General features: G+C 38.7%; 2 protein-coding genes across 7 annotated transcripts in view; both read right to left on the reverse strand.

Annotated features, from left to right (window-relative positions):
* Nucleotides 1-258: 258 nt before the first annotated feature.
* Nucleotides 259-16262, reverse strand: part of LOC144458638 (uncharacterized) — a 219740-nt gene continuing 203736 nt past the window's right edge. The window contains exons 9-23 of the mRNA XM_078161541.1: nt 7299-7619; nt 6867-7166; nt 6461-6772; nt 6068-6352; nt 5063-5362; nt 4657-4968; nt 4264-4548; nt 3779-4078; nt 3373-3684; nt 2980-3264; nt 2482-2808; nt 1958-2266; nt 1302-1601; nt 1009-1157; nt 259-804 (exon numbers count right to left, since the gene is read on the reverse strand). Of these exons, the coding sequence (XP_078017667.1) occupies nt 796-804; nt 1009-1157; nt 1302-1601; nt 1958-2266; nt 2482-2808; nt 2980-3264; nt 3373-3684; nt 3779-4078; nt 4264-4548; nt 4657-4968; nt 5063-5362; nt 6068-6352; nt 6461-6772; nt 6867-7166; nt 7299-7619 (4106 nt within the window). The 3' untranslated portion in view covers nt 259-795. The remainder of the gene's footprint in view (nt 805-1008; nt 1158-1301; nt 1602-1957; nt 2267-2481; nt 2809-2979; nt 3265-3372; nt 3685-3778; nt 4079-4263; nt 4549-4656; nt 4969-5062; nt 5363-6067; nt 6353-6460; nt 6773-6866; nt 7167-7298; nt 7620-16262) is intronic.
* LOC117268550 (Ig mu chain C region membrane-bound form) lies at nt 8376-15700 on the reverse strand. Of its 6 annotated transcripts, XM_078161552.1 has the most exons (6): nt 13814-13997; nt 13078-13377; nt 11352-11696; nt 10919-11233; nt 9336-9472; nt 8376-8541 (listed from the first exon to the last, which is right to left on the reverse strand). In XM_078161552.1, exons 1-6 carry the CDS (start codon nt 13830-13832, stop codon nt 8533-8535), a joined length of 1125 nt encoding a protein of 374 aa, XP_078017678.1. In that variant the 5' UTR covers nt 13833-13997; the 3' UTR covers nt 8376-8532. The 6 variants fall into 6 exon arrangements, with proteins under 6 accessions (XP_078017678.1, XP_078017677.1, XP_078017679.1 ...); XM_078161551.1 differs by lacking the exons at nt 8376-8541; nt 9336-9472; nt 13814-13997 and adding exons at nt 10229-10743; nt 15568-15700; XM_078161553.1 differs by lacking the exons at nt 8376-8541; nt 9336-9472; nt 13814-13997 and adding exons at nt 10229-10743; nt 15082-15171.

The following is a 16262-nucleotide window of genomic DNA, read 5'->3' on the forward strand; positions in this document are numbered from 1 at the left end:
ACAGTCTCTGTGTGTGTTTTCAAGTGAATACATCTCTGTATCATACCACTTAGTACGTCCAGTTCAGACCTGTCACCATCCTGAAATTACTACACAACTAGTGTTTGACTTAGAGGTGGCAAGTCACCACAGCTGCATGTAGAGCTTTGTCTCACTCTAGTGGACAATCTGAGTAATGCAGGGGTGCTGGTATTGTGACATGGTATATTGAGTATAAAGCATTTCCCTGAAGAGTAAATCAGAGATTATGACAAACTGTCCTTGAAATATTTCACTCTTTATTTATTTATTTTTTTGTAAATGCAACAAGTCCAGTGATATAATATTTGCTCATTACGTTAGCATGTGAATCTTAAAATTAGAATTCAAAGCTTCATTATTTATTATTAATACACCACAAACAAGCCACACCAAATATATAACATACATGCAAAAAAGAAATGAATACAGTACAAACCAGTTCCATTAAAAAAAAAAATAATAATAATAGATTTAATCAAACTTGGGGCGTCGGTGGCTTAGTGGTAGAGCAGGCACCCCATGTACAAGGCTGTTGCCGCAGCGGCACGGGTTCGACTCCAGCCTGTGGCCCTTTGCTGCATGTCACTCCCTCTCTCTCTCCCCCTTTCACACTTGTCTGTCCTATCCATTAAAGGCTAAAAAACCCCAAAAAATATCTTAAAAAAAAAAAAAAAGATTTAATCAAACTTTAAAACTAGTAAAACCATATGCCATCAGAAATCCTCAGGTCACATATTTGGATCACAGAATGGGATCTGTCCTGTGAGATCATCATCATTTAGTCTACAAGAAAAAAACAGGGAATGTGTCAGGAATTGGTGACAGTTTTTTGTGTGTAAAAATATATATGTAAAAAGGCTAAATCCAAACTATTGGAACATATCAGCCTTCCAAAATAAAGGCAGTATTATAACAGGGATATTACAACCATACAAGTGAACTACAGTATTGGAAGATTACTTTAAAATACCAATTGTTGTCTCTTACCTTAATCATGGTAGCAAGGACACCATAGATGAGGGATATGAGGAAGAAAAGGAGGAAGGTGAAAGCCATATACCAGCTGTCCACACCTTTGCTGTGGTTGACATCAGTATGCCTGATGTCATCTAAGAAATTACAGTCCTCTAAGATTTCTGTGAGACAATCAAAATGAGATTTGTTAGTTAACCTTTACATTGACTTTGTCACACTGGACATACAAAGAGAAATTCCTAATAACCTTGTATGTTCAATATTTAATGTGTAAATAAGATGTGGATCAATGGACAAACTAGCACCTGGGTTGGATACATCCAGGGATAGGGTGGTGTTTAAAATGGTGTTTGCATGTGTCACCCTGCAGGTGAAGACTGCCCCAAGGAACCTGCTGGCTTTGGACAGACGAAGGTGGCTTTGGATGCTGAACTTCCCGTCTGGGCCTCTGTGTGGTTCACTAGTGTTGTATTCCAGCAGTTCCCCAGTGTCATCAAGAAACCAGGTGATGTTAATGGACTCAGGGCTGAAGCCAAACACCAGGCACACAAGTTCACCAGAGCCCTGGAGCAAGGTAACTGAAGGTTTGCTATCGGTCACTGAGGCTGAGGAAAATAGTCAGAAAAAGAATTTAATGAATTTGTGTTTGGGGAAGGTCACAGAGCAAGAAAAGTCAAAGAACTTTTGTACTTAAATGCTTTCATAAAAATTCCCTAAAGCGATATGCTTCTCTACACAACTGCTCCTGAGCAACATAGAGGGCAGGCTGAGGTAGAGAAAACACGGTGTACAGTAAGGAAAGGATCAAAGTTTGATCAGTTTTATTTTAGCTGATATGATCAGCTAAATATATCCGAATTGGCCCCAACACTGATTCTTAGGTTTGGCTTGATTTATCTCTTTGATGTAATGAACAAATCCAGTGAAATGCAGTTTTCACTAAATGCTAATTTCAGCTCACCATACACATCCTTTATAGTGCTCTCAAAAGATGACTCATGTCTGACAACACAAGAATACATAGACTCCTTGTCCTCAGTTTTTGATGTATTTAGTCTGCTGCTCATTGAATAAGTGCTGCTCCCTGTGTATTTCCATGCAGGACTGTTGGTGTAGACAGTTGAAGGGAGTCTCTGGTCATTCTCCTCCCAGTACACTATGATGTTAGATGGGAAAAATCCAGACACGAGGCAAATGAGTGTGAGGAAGTTAGACGTAGACAGGTCAGAGGCAGCCGGTTCTATTATCTTCACTGCTGGTGGATGCAACTCTTGAGAAACACAAAAAGAAGACAAAAGTAAATACAGCTGCAGTTGTTGCCATTTCAGTCTCATAAATTTGTCACTCACAGCCGTCACAAACGTCAAAGGGAATACTATTTTTTTATGGAGAGTTTCTGATGCAATCTTGCCTTCTTAATCTATGTTAAACACTCTACATATGCAGAAACAGCTATAAGGTATTGGTTTTTATGCACAGCACTACCTCTGCTTTTGCTTATGTAGTCCTTGTAGCCTTTGTTGGAACATCGGTGCTTTGCCTCACAAGACACTCGTTTATGTGCATGCCAATCCTCCGCTGACACACTGAGGGTGCTCCACATTGTCTCCGTGTCATTGTTGCGACTCACTGGTGGCTCCCTATGGACATTTTGGGAATATTTCTTCCCATCTACTTTCCAGGTGACGGAGAAATCATTAAGAGAAGGGCCGACCAGCAGACACGTGACAGTCACCTGTCCCTTGTGCTGATGCTCCTGTGGTGGGGGTCCCTGAACATATACGCCAACCACCTGAGATGATGCTGGAGTTACTGAAAAACATTGTGACATTAAAGATGGAGAAAATGCAACACCTGTCAAGTAATGATGATGAGAAAAAATGTCTTAAAAGCTTAATGGATGACTCAGAAACAGTGTGAATGTAGATTATTTATTCTACACTTAATGCAAAATTATGATTATGGATTATGCTTTTATTTTACCTGAGCAGAGGCTGATGTTCTTTCTGATGTTTTTGCCCAGGGACTTGTCTGATACTTGACAAGTGAAGACCTTCCCTGTGCTCCACTCTTTGTGAGTGATTTGAAGTTGACTGGTCACTGTCACACACCCATCTGCACCCATGCTGATGTCATTAGTTGATGGAGCTCTTTGCTGAGACTCAGAAGACCATTGAATTTGAGGGTTGAAGCCCCGTCCAGAGCATACGAGTGTCTGTGATCCTGACTCTTCACTGGGGGCCAGAAGAAGTTTCATTGACGGGTCCGCTAAATTAGGAAGGAATCAGTCTATCAGTGAAATAGTCTCTTAGAGATTATTTGACTGTGAAATGGGAAATGAACAGTCATGAAGGGAATGAAGAGTAACACTCTTACCAAAAATATTTCCAATGGAGTTTGATGTAAAATCCGCAGAGAAGCCTTGGTACACTTTACAGGCGAAACTTTTGTCTTTCTTCAAGTGCTCTGGCGGGACAGGGAAGCTTCTACTGATTGAATGCAGGCCTGGGGCTTCAGGAAGATCAACATACAGTTTTTCAGAGATGTCAGAGGTGCCAGCTTGAAAAGTGATGTACAGGTCATGTGCTGAGAGTCCTGTGACATCACACTCCAGCACAGCACTGTTCCCCTTCAGCAATTCATTAAGAGATCTCCTGATCGTGACCACAGGAGTTGTAACTGCAGGCCCTGGATGATACAGACAGAAGGAATGCATAATTTATTCTTCTGGGTGATTTGCTGTGACAAGATGTCTGATTTTCATGTTGTGTAGTCATCTTACCTGCAACATTCACAGTCTTCTCAGTGGGTGAGAAGCACTGATGTTCAGCTTTACATGTTATTAACTTTATTTTTTTCCACTCAGTTAAAGAAACTGTCACAGTACTGAATATATATGTTGAGTTTTTGTCCTGCATCACTTGGACATGTGTTGCATCTCTCCCATTAATCCGCCAGGTCAACTTGGCGTCGAAATCAGAGTGGACCAAACATGTTGCTTCCACGTTGGATCCTCCTGCCATCATTACTGTCTTGAAGCTGGGAATCTCCACATGGATGGAGGGAGGGGCTCTTGAATAAGCTGACAGGGAGCAAGGAAAAAGAATCATTAAGCAATACCAGAATACTGAGCGAACTATGTATATGTAAAAGATGCTTGATCAAATTCAGACTACACTGACTTCAAAGTCTGTCAAAAACAATTTTCAGGTCAGTCACAATGTTGTCAGTAGACAGCTGGGGTTGTGACTCTTCACTTAGTTGTACCTGAGCAGAGGCTGATGTTCTTTCTGATGTTTTTGCCCAGGGACTTGTCTGATACTTGACAAGTGAAGACCTTCCCTGTGCTCCACTCTTTGTGAGTGATTTGAAGTTGACTGGTCATTGTCACACGCCCATCTGCACCCATGCTGATGTCATTAGTTGATGGAGCTCTTTGCTGAGACTCAGAAGACCATTGAATTTGAGGGTTGAAGCCCTGTCCAGAGCATACGAGTGTCTGTGATCCTGACTCTTCACTGGGGGCCAGAAGAAGTTTCATTGACGGGTCCGCTAAATTAGGAAGGAATCAGTCTATCAGTGAAATAGTCTCTTAGAGATTATTTGACTGTGAAATGGGAAATGAACAGTCATGAAGGGAATGAAGAGTAACACTCTTACCAAAAATATTTCCAATGGAGTCTGATGTAAAATCCACAGAGAAGCCTTGGTACACTTTGCAGGTGAAACTTTTGTCTTTCTTCAAGTGCTCTGGTGGGACAGGGAAGCTTCTACTGATTGAATGCAGGCCTGGGGCTTCAGGAAGATCAACATACAGTTTTTCAGAGATGTCAGAGGTGCCAGCTTGAAAAGTGATGTACAGGTCATGTGCTGAGAGTCCTGTGACGTCACACTCCAGCACAGCACTGTTCCCCTTCAGCAATTCATTAAGAGATCTCCTGATCATGACCACAGGAGTTGTAACTGCAGGCCCTGGATGATACAGACAGAAGGAATGCATAATTTATTCTTCTGGGTGATTTGCTGTGACAAGATGTCTGATTTTCATGTTGTGTAGTCATCTTACCTGCAACATTCACAGTCTTCTCAGTGGGTGATAAGCACTGATGTTCAGCTTTACATGTTATTAACTTTATTTTTTTCCACTCAGTTGAAGAAACCGTCACAGTACTGAATATGTAAGTTGAGTTTTTGTCCTGCATCACTTGGACATGTGTTGCATCTCCCCCATTTATCCGCCAGGTCAACTTGGCGTCAAAATCAGAGCGGACCAAACATGTTGCTTCCACGTTGGATCCTCCTGCCATCATTACTGTCTTGAAGCTGGGAATCTCCACATGGATGGAGGGAGGGGCTCTTGAATAAGCTGACGGGGAGCAAGGAAAAAGAATCATGAAGCAATACCAGAATACTGAGAGAACTATGTATATGTAAAAGATGCTTGATCAAATTCAGACTACACTGACTTCAAAGTCTGTCAAAAACAATTTTCAGGTCAGTCACAATGTTGTCAGTAGACAGCTGGGGTTGTGACTCTTCACTTAGTTGTACCTGAGCTAGTGTTGCATGGTATACCGGTACTAAAATAGTACCGCGGTACTAGAGTATTCCAAACGGTACTATACTGCATTTGGAAAATACCAGTACTTTGAAATTGATTCATTTCATTAATTTAGTTCATTTATGTTACTCATTTATGCACACAAACGCCTTTCTTGTTCCTATTGGAGCACAGATTGCGCAAGTGGTGTGTATGACAACACCTGTATCAACATTCGCAGCTGGCGCACGTGAAAAAAGGCAAGAGAAAGTCTGAATCGCAAAGGGAGACAACACGAGACAACACAAACTTGGTGGAACATTTGAGTTACCAAACCGTGACGTCCGTACCGAGGTACTTACCGAACCATGATTTTTTTGTTACCGTTACACCCCTACCATTTATTGTTATAAAGGTTTGTATCCAAAAGGACTTTTCCTTAGGAAAAGTATCGAAGAGTATCGAAAAGTATTGAAATTCAGATTGGTATTGGTACCAAAACAAAGATTTTGGTATCGTGACAACACTAACCTGAGCAGAGGCTGATGTCCTTTCTGATGTTTTTGCCCAGGGACTTGTCTGATACTTGACAAGTGAAGACCTTCCCTGTGCTCCACTCTTTGTGAGTGATTTGAAGTTGACTGGTCACTGTCACACGCCCATCTGCACCCATGCTGATGTCATTAGTTGATGGAGCTCTTTGCTGAGACTCAGAAGACCATTGAATTTGAGGGTTGAAGCCCTGTCCGGAGCATACGAGTGTCTGTGATCCTGACTCTTCACTGGGGGCCAGAAGAAGTTTCATTGACGGGTCTGCTAAATTAGGAAGGAATCAGTCTATCAGTGAAATAGTCTCTTAGAGATTATTTGACTGTGAAATGGGAAATGAACAGTCATGAAGGGAATGAAGAGTAACACTCTTACCAAAAATATTTCCAATGGAGTTTGATGTAAAATCCACAGAGAAGCCTTGGTACACTTTGCAGGTGAAACTTTTGTCTTTCTTCAAGTGCTCTGGTGGGACAGGGAAGCTTCTACTGATTGAATGCAGGCCTGGGGCTTCAGGAAGATCAACATACAGTTTTTCAGAGATGTCAGAGGTGCCAGCTTGAAAAGTGATGTACAGGTCACATGATGAGAGTTGTGTGATGTCACACTCCAGCACAGCACTGTTCCCCTTCAGCAATTCATTAAGAGATCTCCTGATTGTGACCACAGGAGTTGTAACTGCAGGCCCTGGATGATACAGACAGAAGGAATGCATAATTTATTCTTCTGGGTGATTTGCTGTGACAAGATGTCTGATTTTCATGTTGTGTAGTCATCTTACCTGTAACATTCACAGTCTTCTCAGTGGGTAAGAAGCATTGATGTTCAGCTTTACATGTTATTAACTTTATTTTTTTCCACTCAGTTGAAGAAACCGTCACAGTACTGAATATATAAGTTGAGTTTTTGTCCTGCATCACTTGGACATGTGTTGCATCTTCCCCATTTATCCGCCAGGTCAACTTGGCGTCAAAATCAGAGCGGACCAAACATGTTGCTTTCACAGTGGATCCTGTTGCCATCATTACGGTCTTGAAGCTGGGAATCTCCACATGGATGGAGGGAGGGGCGCTTTCATGGACTAAAGGAAAAAAGTGTTTGTCCAAACATACTCATCTTGTTAAAACTTCTCCATTCAGTTTATCATAAAACATTGATGATGCATCAGAAAATTTTATACTGTGCTGTGAGACAGTTAGCTGTAAATACTTACTTTGACAAATGCTTATTGTTTTTTTGTATTCCTGATCTTTGTGAGTTGACTTGCATGTAAAATTTGAGCCTCGTTCCCACTCTGTTGTTTTTGGCTCAATCTCACTGGTTAGACTGAAGGTTTTCCCCGTTCCGTCCGCACTCTGCAGCTTCGTTGGGCTTTTGGCAGGTTTTAGATGTTGGTTGTCCCGCTTCCACTCCACACTCAGTTTGTCTGGAAAGTAGCCACTTAGGGTGCAGACAAGTCTGACTGATGAGGCCCCGACAGGGACATTGTCCCAGACAGGGTGTAATGTGATGTTTGGAGGCACAACCCGCTCTTCTGAGATAGAGAAGAGATCATTTCATAACTTGACTCATTGTAAACATTGGATGTAGACATTTGTAAAATAAGAGCTGATTGCAGTTTGTAGTTATACGTACCTTGAGATTTTGATCAAGTAACCAACTGTGCTGGCTCAATTCTAAGTGTCATATCTTTATATTAAGGCTAGATGGCAGAGTTGTACTTTTACAGTGTCTGGTGTCTTAAAGTCAGGTGGAGACAGGGCTGGAGGTCTGTTGCACAGATGTCACAGCATGACAGGGCAGAGTGAGCAAGGCAACCAGCAAGCGGAAGCATTGAGTAACACCCAGGTCCCAAAAAAGTACCAAAATACAGAAGTGAAAGAATGCAGAGAGCAACGGTGCATCACAGACACCAGGTGGTGTGATTGTGCCAGTAAGAGAAACAGAGAGCACATTTAAATATCTCATATCAGTTTACATGTGTGTTCACATAGATTGCTCATGATTTTGCTAAAGGTTTTAGTTCTCAAGTCTATTAATAATAGACTGGAGAGCTAACCAACTGTAAAACCTAAAATTTACATGATTGAGTCAAACATAGGCTGTTGATTCCAGGTGCTGGGGAGATGACCAACACAACAACATGTTACATCATAAAATACTTTAAAATACTTTTTAACGAACTAGGAAAAAAGAATCAGTATTGTTGTGAGATGTATGTGTTAAACCTTTATAGATGAAACTACAGCACTACTGGAGGAGAAAAAAGTTGGAGGAGCAACTTTAGTGGTTATCTTCATTTAAAAATTTATTTTCAAAAAGACATAAAGCTTTTGTAATTAAAATGAAAAAGGACAATTGCGCTTACTTACATGCACGACTATGAGTTTATAAGAACAAATGTGTGGAGAAAAAACTTTTTTTTTTTACAGAAAGTTCATCTTGTTTTATTTAATCTGAAAAGAGAAAAAAACATAAAAGAATATGCATTATATTATTGTAAAATAAATGTTTCAGCATTTGACAAGCAAAGTGTTACAGCTGGCTTCTGTTGTAGTTTGCTACACTTATTTATTAAGTTAATTTAGCTCTAGTAACCTATGAGAAGATTTTGGGATAATATTTAACACACAATAACAGCAACACCTGCAAAATGTAATTCAGTTCAGTATCATAGCCCTGGAATTTTAAGTAACTAGAGAATAATACATATTAAGTAAAATAAATAAATATAAACATTTGATAATAATAAATAAATAAATTAAACTAAATGAACCACAGGTTACCACAGAGTTGATTCAACATCTCTTTAGTAAATTCTTTAAAACTCTTGCTTCATGAAGGTGATTTTTATTTTAAGTTTATGATATTTCAAAGCATTCACTTGCACAGTTGTTGCTGCTTTTGTGTCCACCACCTGAACATGCATGCATCACTAATAGTTGAGCTTTTTCTGCATGCACTTTAAAAATAGTCGTATAAAGTAAAAGAATAATATGTGAAAAGACAGGCCGATCATTTCAGTTGTTGGTCAGAGTGGTAAATAAAGTAACAGCAACAAGATGTAGTCGTAATGCATGATGATATTTACTGTGGTAGTTATGATGTGATGCGTCATGATGATCATTGTAATCCTATTTGTCACTTCTCATGTAAAAGGAGTTCTACCAACCCATCTGTGTTGTTTGAATACATGAAACTGCTTACTCAGGTGTCTTTGCATAACTTTAAGATATAAACTCATTATTACCTTGAAAGCAGTGGTTCCGATGGTGAACAGCAGAGTGATAAGGAAGAGGAGGATGAAGGTGATGGCTGTGGTTACCATGTTGTCTTTATCTGTCTCTGTGTCGCTGTTGTTTTGGTCGACCTCCGCATTCCATAATTCTAGTGTATAGCAATCATTCAGTTAATACTTAGAACAAACCCAGCTTTGCACAGTAGCTCATGAGACAATGACCTAACTCTATTAATTTCCTGTAGTAGGGTAATACGTTTTATAACCTCACAGGTTGGAGTGGATCTAATTAGTGAATGAGTCAGTCAGTCAGTCTAAGTATAAAATAGAAAACCACAAAGGAGAAGAACAGTCCTGCTGACGTATGCCTCGTTAATCAGTTACTACATTATTATTGTTGTACAGCGAGGCCTGATAAGTTTGCACGTCCCACTAAAAATGTTAATTATGTTGATCAAAGTTGTCCTACAATGATCCTGAATTGCTTTTGAAAGACCCCACCATTGGTGTGGCATGCATGACTTGGCTTGTGAATCAGTATCTTTATCATTTGACTAAGAGACCACACAGCCCGAGTGAGACTTTAGAGAATCATCTGTCTGTCGTTGGGGGTGCAAGACCCAATAGAGGAAACACACATACACACAGACGAGTCACACAAACAGTGTTAATGCTCTGTCTACAAATAACAATGAACAAGTAGGATTTCTATAATGAAATTGATGCCTGAAGTTAGTGGGGTAGTGGTGGTGTGATTTTAGTGAATGCAATATGATGTTGTTAGTACATAGTGACAGCTACACCTAATTTGTGTTGCATTAGGATAGCACTGAGACACTACACACAATAAACATGTAGCTTGATTAAATAAAGACGTGAACAGCATGCGACATACATCAACAGAGTTGCAAAGTGCTTTTTTTTATTTTGATTTTGAATCTGCATTAAAAAGACAAACACAGTGTCATATCACAAGCAACAAACATTAAACAACAAACAGCAGAAGACACAGCGACACAGAATAACATCTACTGGGCCTTGCACGTTTCAGGGATGTTCATGTTGAGGTTGACTATGTTGGTTTTTTCAAATGTTCTGTGCCCGATGGACCTGACAATAGCTCTAGTTGTGTTGACCACAGATTCATGGTGAACAGCACAGCTGAACACAGTGTCATCATTTTTCCACTGCTGGAGGGTGAGGGTTAACTGACCATAGGCAGAATATGATCCATCATTTTCTACAGGCGTTGTGGTATGGAACTTGTATTTTGAGTCTGCTTCCTCGTCATCGACAAGCCAAGACACATAAACTTCCCGAGGGAAGAAGTCTTTCACATAGCAAGTCAGGGTCACGGTTTCTGTTTTAATATGTTCTAGTGGAGGTAGCATAAAAACTGAAGGACGCTGAGGTGGTCCTCCTGCAACATGAGAGAACAATTAGGGCTCCTGCCACAGATAAAAGTTCCCACAGTACTGTACAAAATCTCTGCTACAAAATACACTTAGAACTTACACTCCTTAACATGTTTGATGGCACGACAAGAGGAATTAAACACAGGCTTTTAGTGCACAATTGTTGATTATTTTTCTTACCAATCGTCCTTTTGTAGATTTCCTTACGTGGCTCTATCCAGTCTTCATGTTCAACAATGCAGATGAACTTTTCCCCCTGTCTCCATTCTTCAAATGTGATGGGAAGTAAAGCGACGTATGTACCTTTATGTCCTGCAGGGGGCTTCACTGGAACAGCATCAGGTATTTCTTTTCCATCATGGGTCTCCCAGAAAATCTTGTGGACAGATGGTTTGTTTATCTTGACTTGACATATTACATCTCCCTTTCCGTTTAAAACAAAGTCCTCCATTGTTGGTTCTATGATCGTTACTTCCACATCTGCTTCCATGCATTCTGAGTGTGTTAAATGAGGAATTATTAAACAATTATTGAACAAAAATGGCTGCAAAATGACAAGAATTGAAATTATATTTACACAAATATTTCAAAGAAAAAGTAGCAATTTACTCACCAGGTCTATTTGGACAAATGTCTTTGGTCACAGATGAATTCACATACGTTGGACCTTGTTCACCTTTCCCCATAAATTCACATGTAAACGTATTGGTGTCAGTCCAATCACTTGATGGCACTGTCAGAAAACTTGCTGCACTGTACAGTGTTCCATTCTCTGCCTTTTTTTCATCAAAAGGTGTTTTGATGTTGGTTATTCCAGTGGTGATTTTTGCTTCATTTTTCAGCCATTTGAACTCAAAATCTTTTGGTGAAAAATCTTTGGCAAAGCAGGAGAGGGTAGTCTCGGTGCCCTCATCAGAGCAGGTCAATACTTTAAGAGTTGGCAACTGATATTTCTCCTCTGAAAAACAAACATATACACAAATATATGTATGCAGAAGCAAGGAATCATTTATGTATATATATGCAGAAGCAAAGGTGAACAATGTGCTACAATGCTCATGTAATCTAGATTTACTATAGACTTAGAATATAACTAAGTTTATGACTTCACTGACCTACTGCATGTTATGCAACTTGCACACACGTATGCACATAGTGATTCCACTCCTCTAACTGACATAATTTGTGGCTTGTTACTAAATTGTGCAGAAAGAGTCAAAAAGAAAAGATTTTCATGGTAAGAAAATTAGATAATTTAACAGCAGAGCTTTAATGCTCGCTTCTGCATATACATTGAGTGTTTGGGCAAGCGAACACAGAGTGAATGTTAGTCATCAACATGCAGTGAAAGTGGAGGCAGACGTTAGGAGGAACCAGGATTAAGCAGATAGACGGAAAGAAGCAGAACACAATAATCTATTCTCGGACAGGTGCAGAAGACATACAGTAAATTAGCCAGCAATAAAATCGACTGAGTCAGCAGCTGAGCTTCAGCCTTCTCATTCCACCTCACTGTTTGGTTTGCTTACAGATTCTAACATTAAAAACATTTAAGGAGATTTCACACAAATTTAATTTGATAACAGTTGTATTTTAGTTTTATGCTCTTCTCTGTGTTCATGTTCCTTTTAAATGATATGTTGAAGCATTTAAAAAAAAAAATCCTGTCACAATTTTCAACATAAGCAGCTCGGCTAAATTGGTAAAGTCTGCCTCTAATAACATGTCTCAGGAAAACTTACAAAATCAAGTAAATGATCAAGTAAATGAAAAGCAATGAACTTTTCATCCTTCATCAATAACATTTATGAATTCATTATTGATAATAACTAAATGATTATGATGATGATTATTATTATTATTATTATTGTGTTGTCCCTGTCCTTTTTTGTCTACCTTTAGGTTTTTGCTGAAAGTATTTAAAGCTGCATTTATAGCACAGATTGTGCAGTATAAATGTGATTATTGTTAAATTATTATGACAACAAAAGGTTTTTTAACTTCTAAATTAACTTTGTTATTTGACATAGATCACCAAATTATCTTGAAAAGAACTTAATATTTTATCCTTATCATGAGTAGCCTTTTAGCACTTTGTTTACTGCATTGTAAAATGTCAAACTTTCTCTGACTGAAGATATTCTGTTTAATACTGTAATCTACCTTAATTTAGTATGACATTATTAATTAGTTATTATTACAAAATTGCATCATTAAGAAACTGAATTAAAAACCCTTTAAATTGTTGCATAATCATAAAATATGTCCAACATGCAAAACTACTAGATTTCAAACCAACAATTAAAAAAGACATTTTTAAGACTTAGCATAGGGCTTACTTGGCTTTGTGATAATAACATGTTGATTTCCCGCTGTATGTGTTACATCACATCTGAAGGATTTCATGGCGTCCCAGTCCTGTTTGCTCACTTGGACTTGACTTATTCCAGTATAAAGGTTGTCTTTCAGTACTGGAGGGTACTGAATGAAGTCTGTCAAGGCAGCCCCATTTACTATGCTCCATGAGTAGGTCAGTGAGGAGGGTGTGAAGCTGGTGGCAAGGCAACCAAGAGTGACCGTGTTTCCAGTCCCAGAACCACATTGCATCAGAGGAAACACAGTTGGTGCATTTGGAGTGGCTGAGAAAGTAAAAACATACATGTAATTAAACTACCAAAATTAACAACAACATCTCAGACTTTTTTTTTTACCAAACATGAGTTAAAACTGAGAAGACAACTGGGTAGATCAGCAGTGTAAAAAAGCACATTGAAGGTGATAACTTTTATCATTTGTCCTCCATACAGAGACTTTCCCTATTTCAGTTATTTAATGCTGTTATTTGTTCACCTCACTCAATAATAGTATGAGTCATTTTTGTTAGTGAATATACAAATCAATAAATAATTTTAAAAACACAACTTTGACAGTAATCACAAGTCATTTTTTAAATTGAAGTGATGACGCTATAAAGTCGGTTACCATCCATTAAATGAGTTGACGTCTTATTGTTGCAAAAATTACTACTTTATGCCAAATTCAGCAGTTGTGTACGAGATTAAAGAGAATTCTTACCTGATGAAACAGTTACCATTGTACCCTTTCCCCAGTAGTCAAAAGCAGCGTAGTAGCACAGTGCTGAATCTACTTATCTGTTAGTATCAAAAGGCTACACCTAATGGCCCGCTCAAAAAGTCTGCCTTGATATTTAATTGATCCCACTAACTTATACAATACACTTAAATAACCCAGAATACACTAGCCATAAAATACACCAGTGTGTCCTACTGAGAATATTGCTGTTTGACTTTTCACAGTACATACTGTATTAAAATGTTTTACTTTTGAAGTGAGACTTGACACGTTTCGAAATTAATTTAAACATGAAATTTTAAAAATGAAAAATATCCTGGTGTAGATTTTAAACGGTACAAATCTACCCTGATGACACTGTTACTGAGAACACTGCTGTTTGACTTTCCACAGTACATACCGCAGTAAAACGCTTTAGTTTTAAAGTAAGACTTGACGCTTTGAGAAATCAACTTAAACATAAAATTTAAAAAATGAAAAATATCCTGCTGTAGGTTTTAAACAGTACAAATCTTACCTGATGACACTGTTACCATGGTGCCTTTTCCCCAGTAGTCGAAAGCCCAGTTGTCACAGTTAAGAGAGCCAATTCACACTTCTCACAAAAACTCATTACCGTAATATCCCATTACTTCATGTCATACAATTTGGTATCGGCACCAGATAAAATCAAAATAAAATATGTCCCCGTCAATAGACCTAAGTTCCAACTGAACTTAATAGTTTGAAGCTTTTCACAAATTCATCGTCAGGCTACAGAACACCGTTGGCTTTCTTATTACCGGCCAACAGTTGTGACGACATGAAACTTTTAATAAATATTTTAGTAATGGGATTACAAAATTCCTTCTCTAATCAGAAATATTAAGATTACATACCTGAGGTGACGGTGACCGTGGTGCCTTTTCCCCAGTAGTCAAAAGCGTAGTCACAGTTCAACAAATTACCAACCACTGCATACAAAAACCTGTTCCCTAATATCTACACTGTCCATAGTCGGTTATTTTCTGGCAATCTACCCTACAAGATATTAACCTTGGTTTTTGGAAATAAGGTTTCAGAAAATGGAACAAAACCTGATTTTCACAACCGAAATTTGGATCGAGTCCACCAATTATGACACATTTAACATACAGTATCCCAGAAAGGAAAGAACTGCAAGGTGTCACAACTTGATCTCTCAAAAAATACCAATTCTGTGTTTAAATCAAAACGTAAACAACAGAGAAAGAAAAATAAAAGTGGCTTACCAGATGTGACTGTGACAGTCGTGCCTTTCCCCCAGTAGTCAAAAGCACCGTCACAGTGTCATATGTCAGTACATCCAACATACAAAAACAAGCACCTTAAAGATGCCGTTGACGCCACCAAGGTCTAAATATGTTCTATTAAAAAGTATAAATACTACACTTTCAATATGAAGACAAATAAAGCTATTTTTTACCTGATGTGACGGTCACGGTTGTTCCTTTTCCCCAGTAGTCAAAGTAGTAGTCACAGTGATAGATTTCAATTGCACTTTAGTACAAAAATATCTTGCAGCGTCTAACATCTAATAAATGAATGTACATGTTCAGTAAACCACTGATTATGCCTAACATTTAGCCTGAGTTCTTGTTTTTGCTGCAGACTAGATCCCACTTTAAGTGCAGTAAAATCAACACAATTTTAATTAAAAAAAGAAACAGAAAAATGTTGAATTCTTTTCACTCGAAATACATTTGATCATTACTCACCAGAAGTCACTGTGACTTGTGTTCCTTTCCCCCAGTAGTCAAAGTAGCTGTCACAGTGACATATTACAATCTGCTTCTAATGCAAATACCAAAAATGTTGTTTAAAGCAAGAAAAGGACACGTTTCACTGATTAAGCAATTCCCACTGTAATATTTATTAACCACTTCCCTTGAGATATTCATTTCCTGTGGTCTGGGTTACATAAAATGAGGTCTGTTTGTCAACGGTTGGTGAACACTTCCCCTTTATCAGACCCTCCTGTCAGCTCCAGTTCCTGCAGCATGACCTTGATTCAGCCACATTACTATTAAGCTTGATATAACTTAGTGATGTAGAGCTCTGTTACGCTTCACTTGAATTATCATACCAACTTCAATCAGCTGTATTGTCCACCCTGGAGGTATCCAATGTTTTAGTCCATTTTAATTGGAGATGGGACAAAATGTCATTACAGGAATATATCATATTACTTCCTCTTGTGATATTAATACACTGTCGCCAAGTATTTATATATTTTTTTTAAACCTGCAGTTGCTCTAAACAGATTCCCTGCACCATTCAGGTTTCGCCTTTAACAACAGATGGGACAAACAAAATCGATGAAGACCACACAATATGCAATAACTGTCTTACAAGTTTAGTTCACAGGCAACACAACAAACATAGCCACCTGATTCTTCATCATCCTGATCTC

This window comes from Epinephelus lanceolatus, chromosome 18 (assembly GCF_041903045.1).
Source record: "Epinephelus lanceolatus isolate andai-2023 chromosome 18, ASM4190304v1, whole genome shotgun sequence".
NCBI lineage: Eukaryota > Metazoa > Chordata > Actinopteri > Perciformes > Serranidae > Epinephelus > Epinephelus lanceolatus.

Coding starts and splice junctions, on each gene's coding strand:
- LOC117268550 (XM_078161549.1), bottom strand. Junction 11,697..13,077: donor TGTTATTATCACAAAGCCAA/GTAAGCCCTATG, acceptor TTTGTTTTTCAG/AGGAGAAATATCAGTTGCCA. Junction 11,234..11,351: donor CATTTGTCCAAATAGACCTG/GTGAGTAAATTG, acceptor TAACACACTCAG/AATGCATGGAAGCAGATGTG.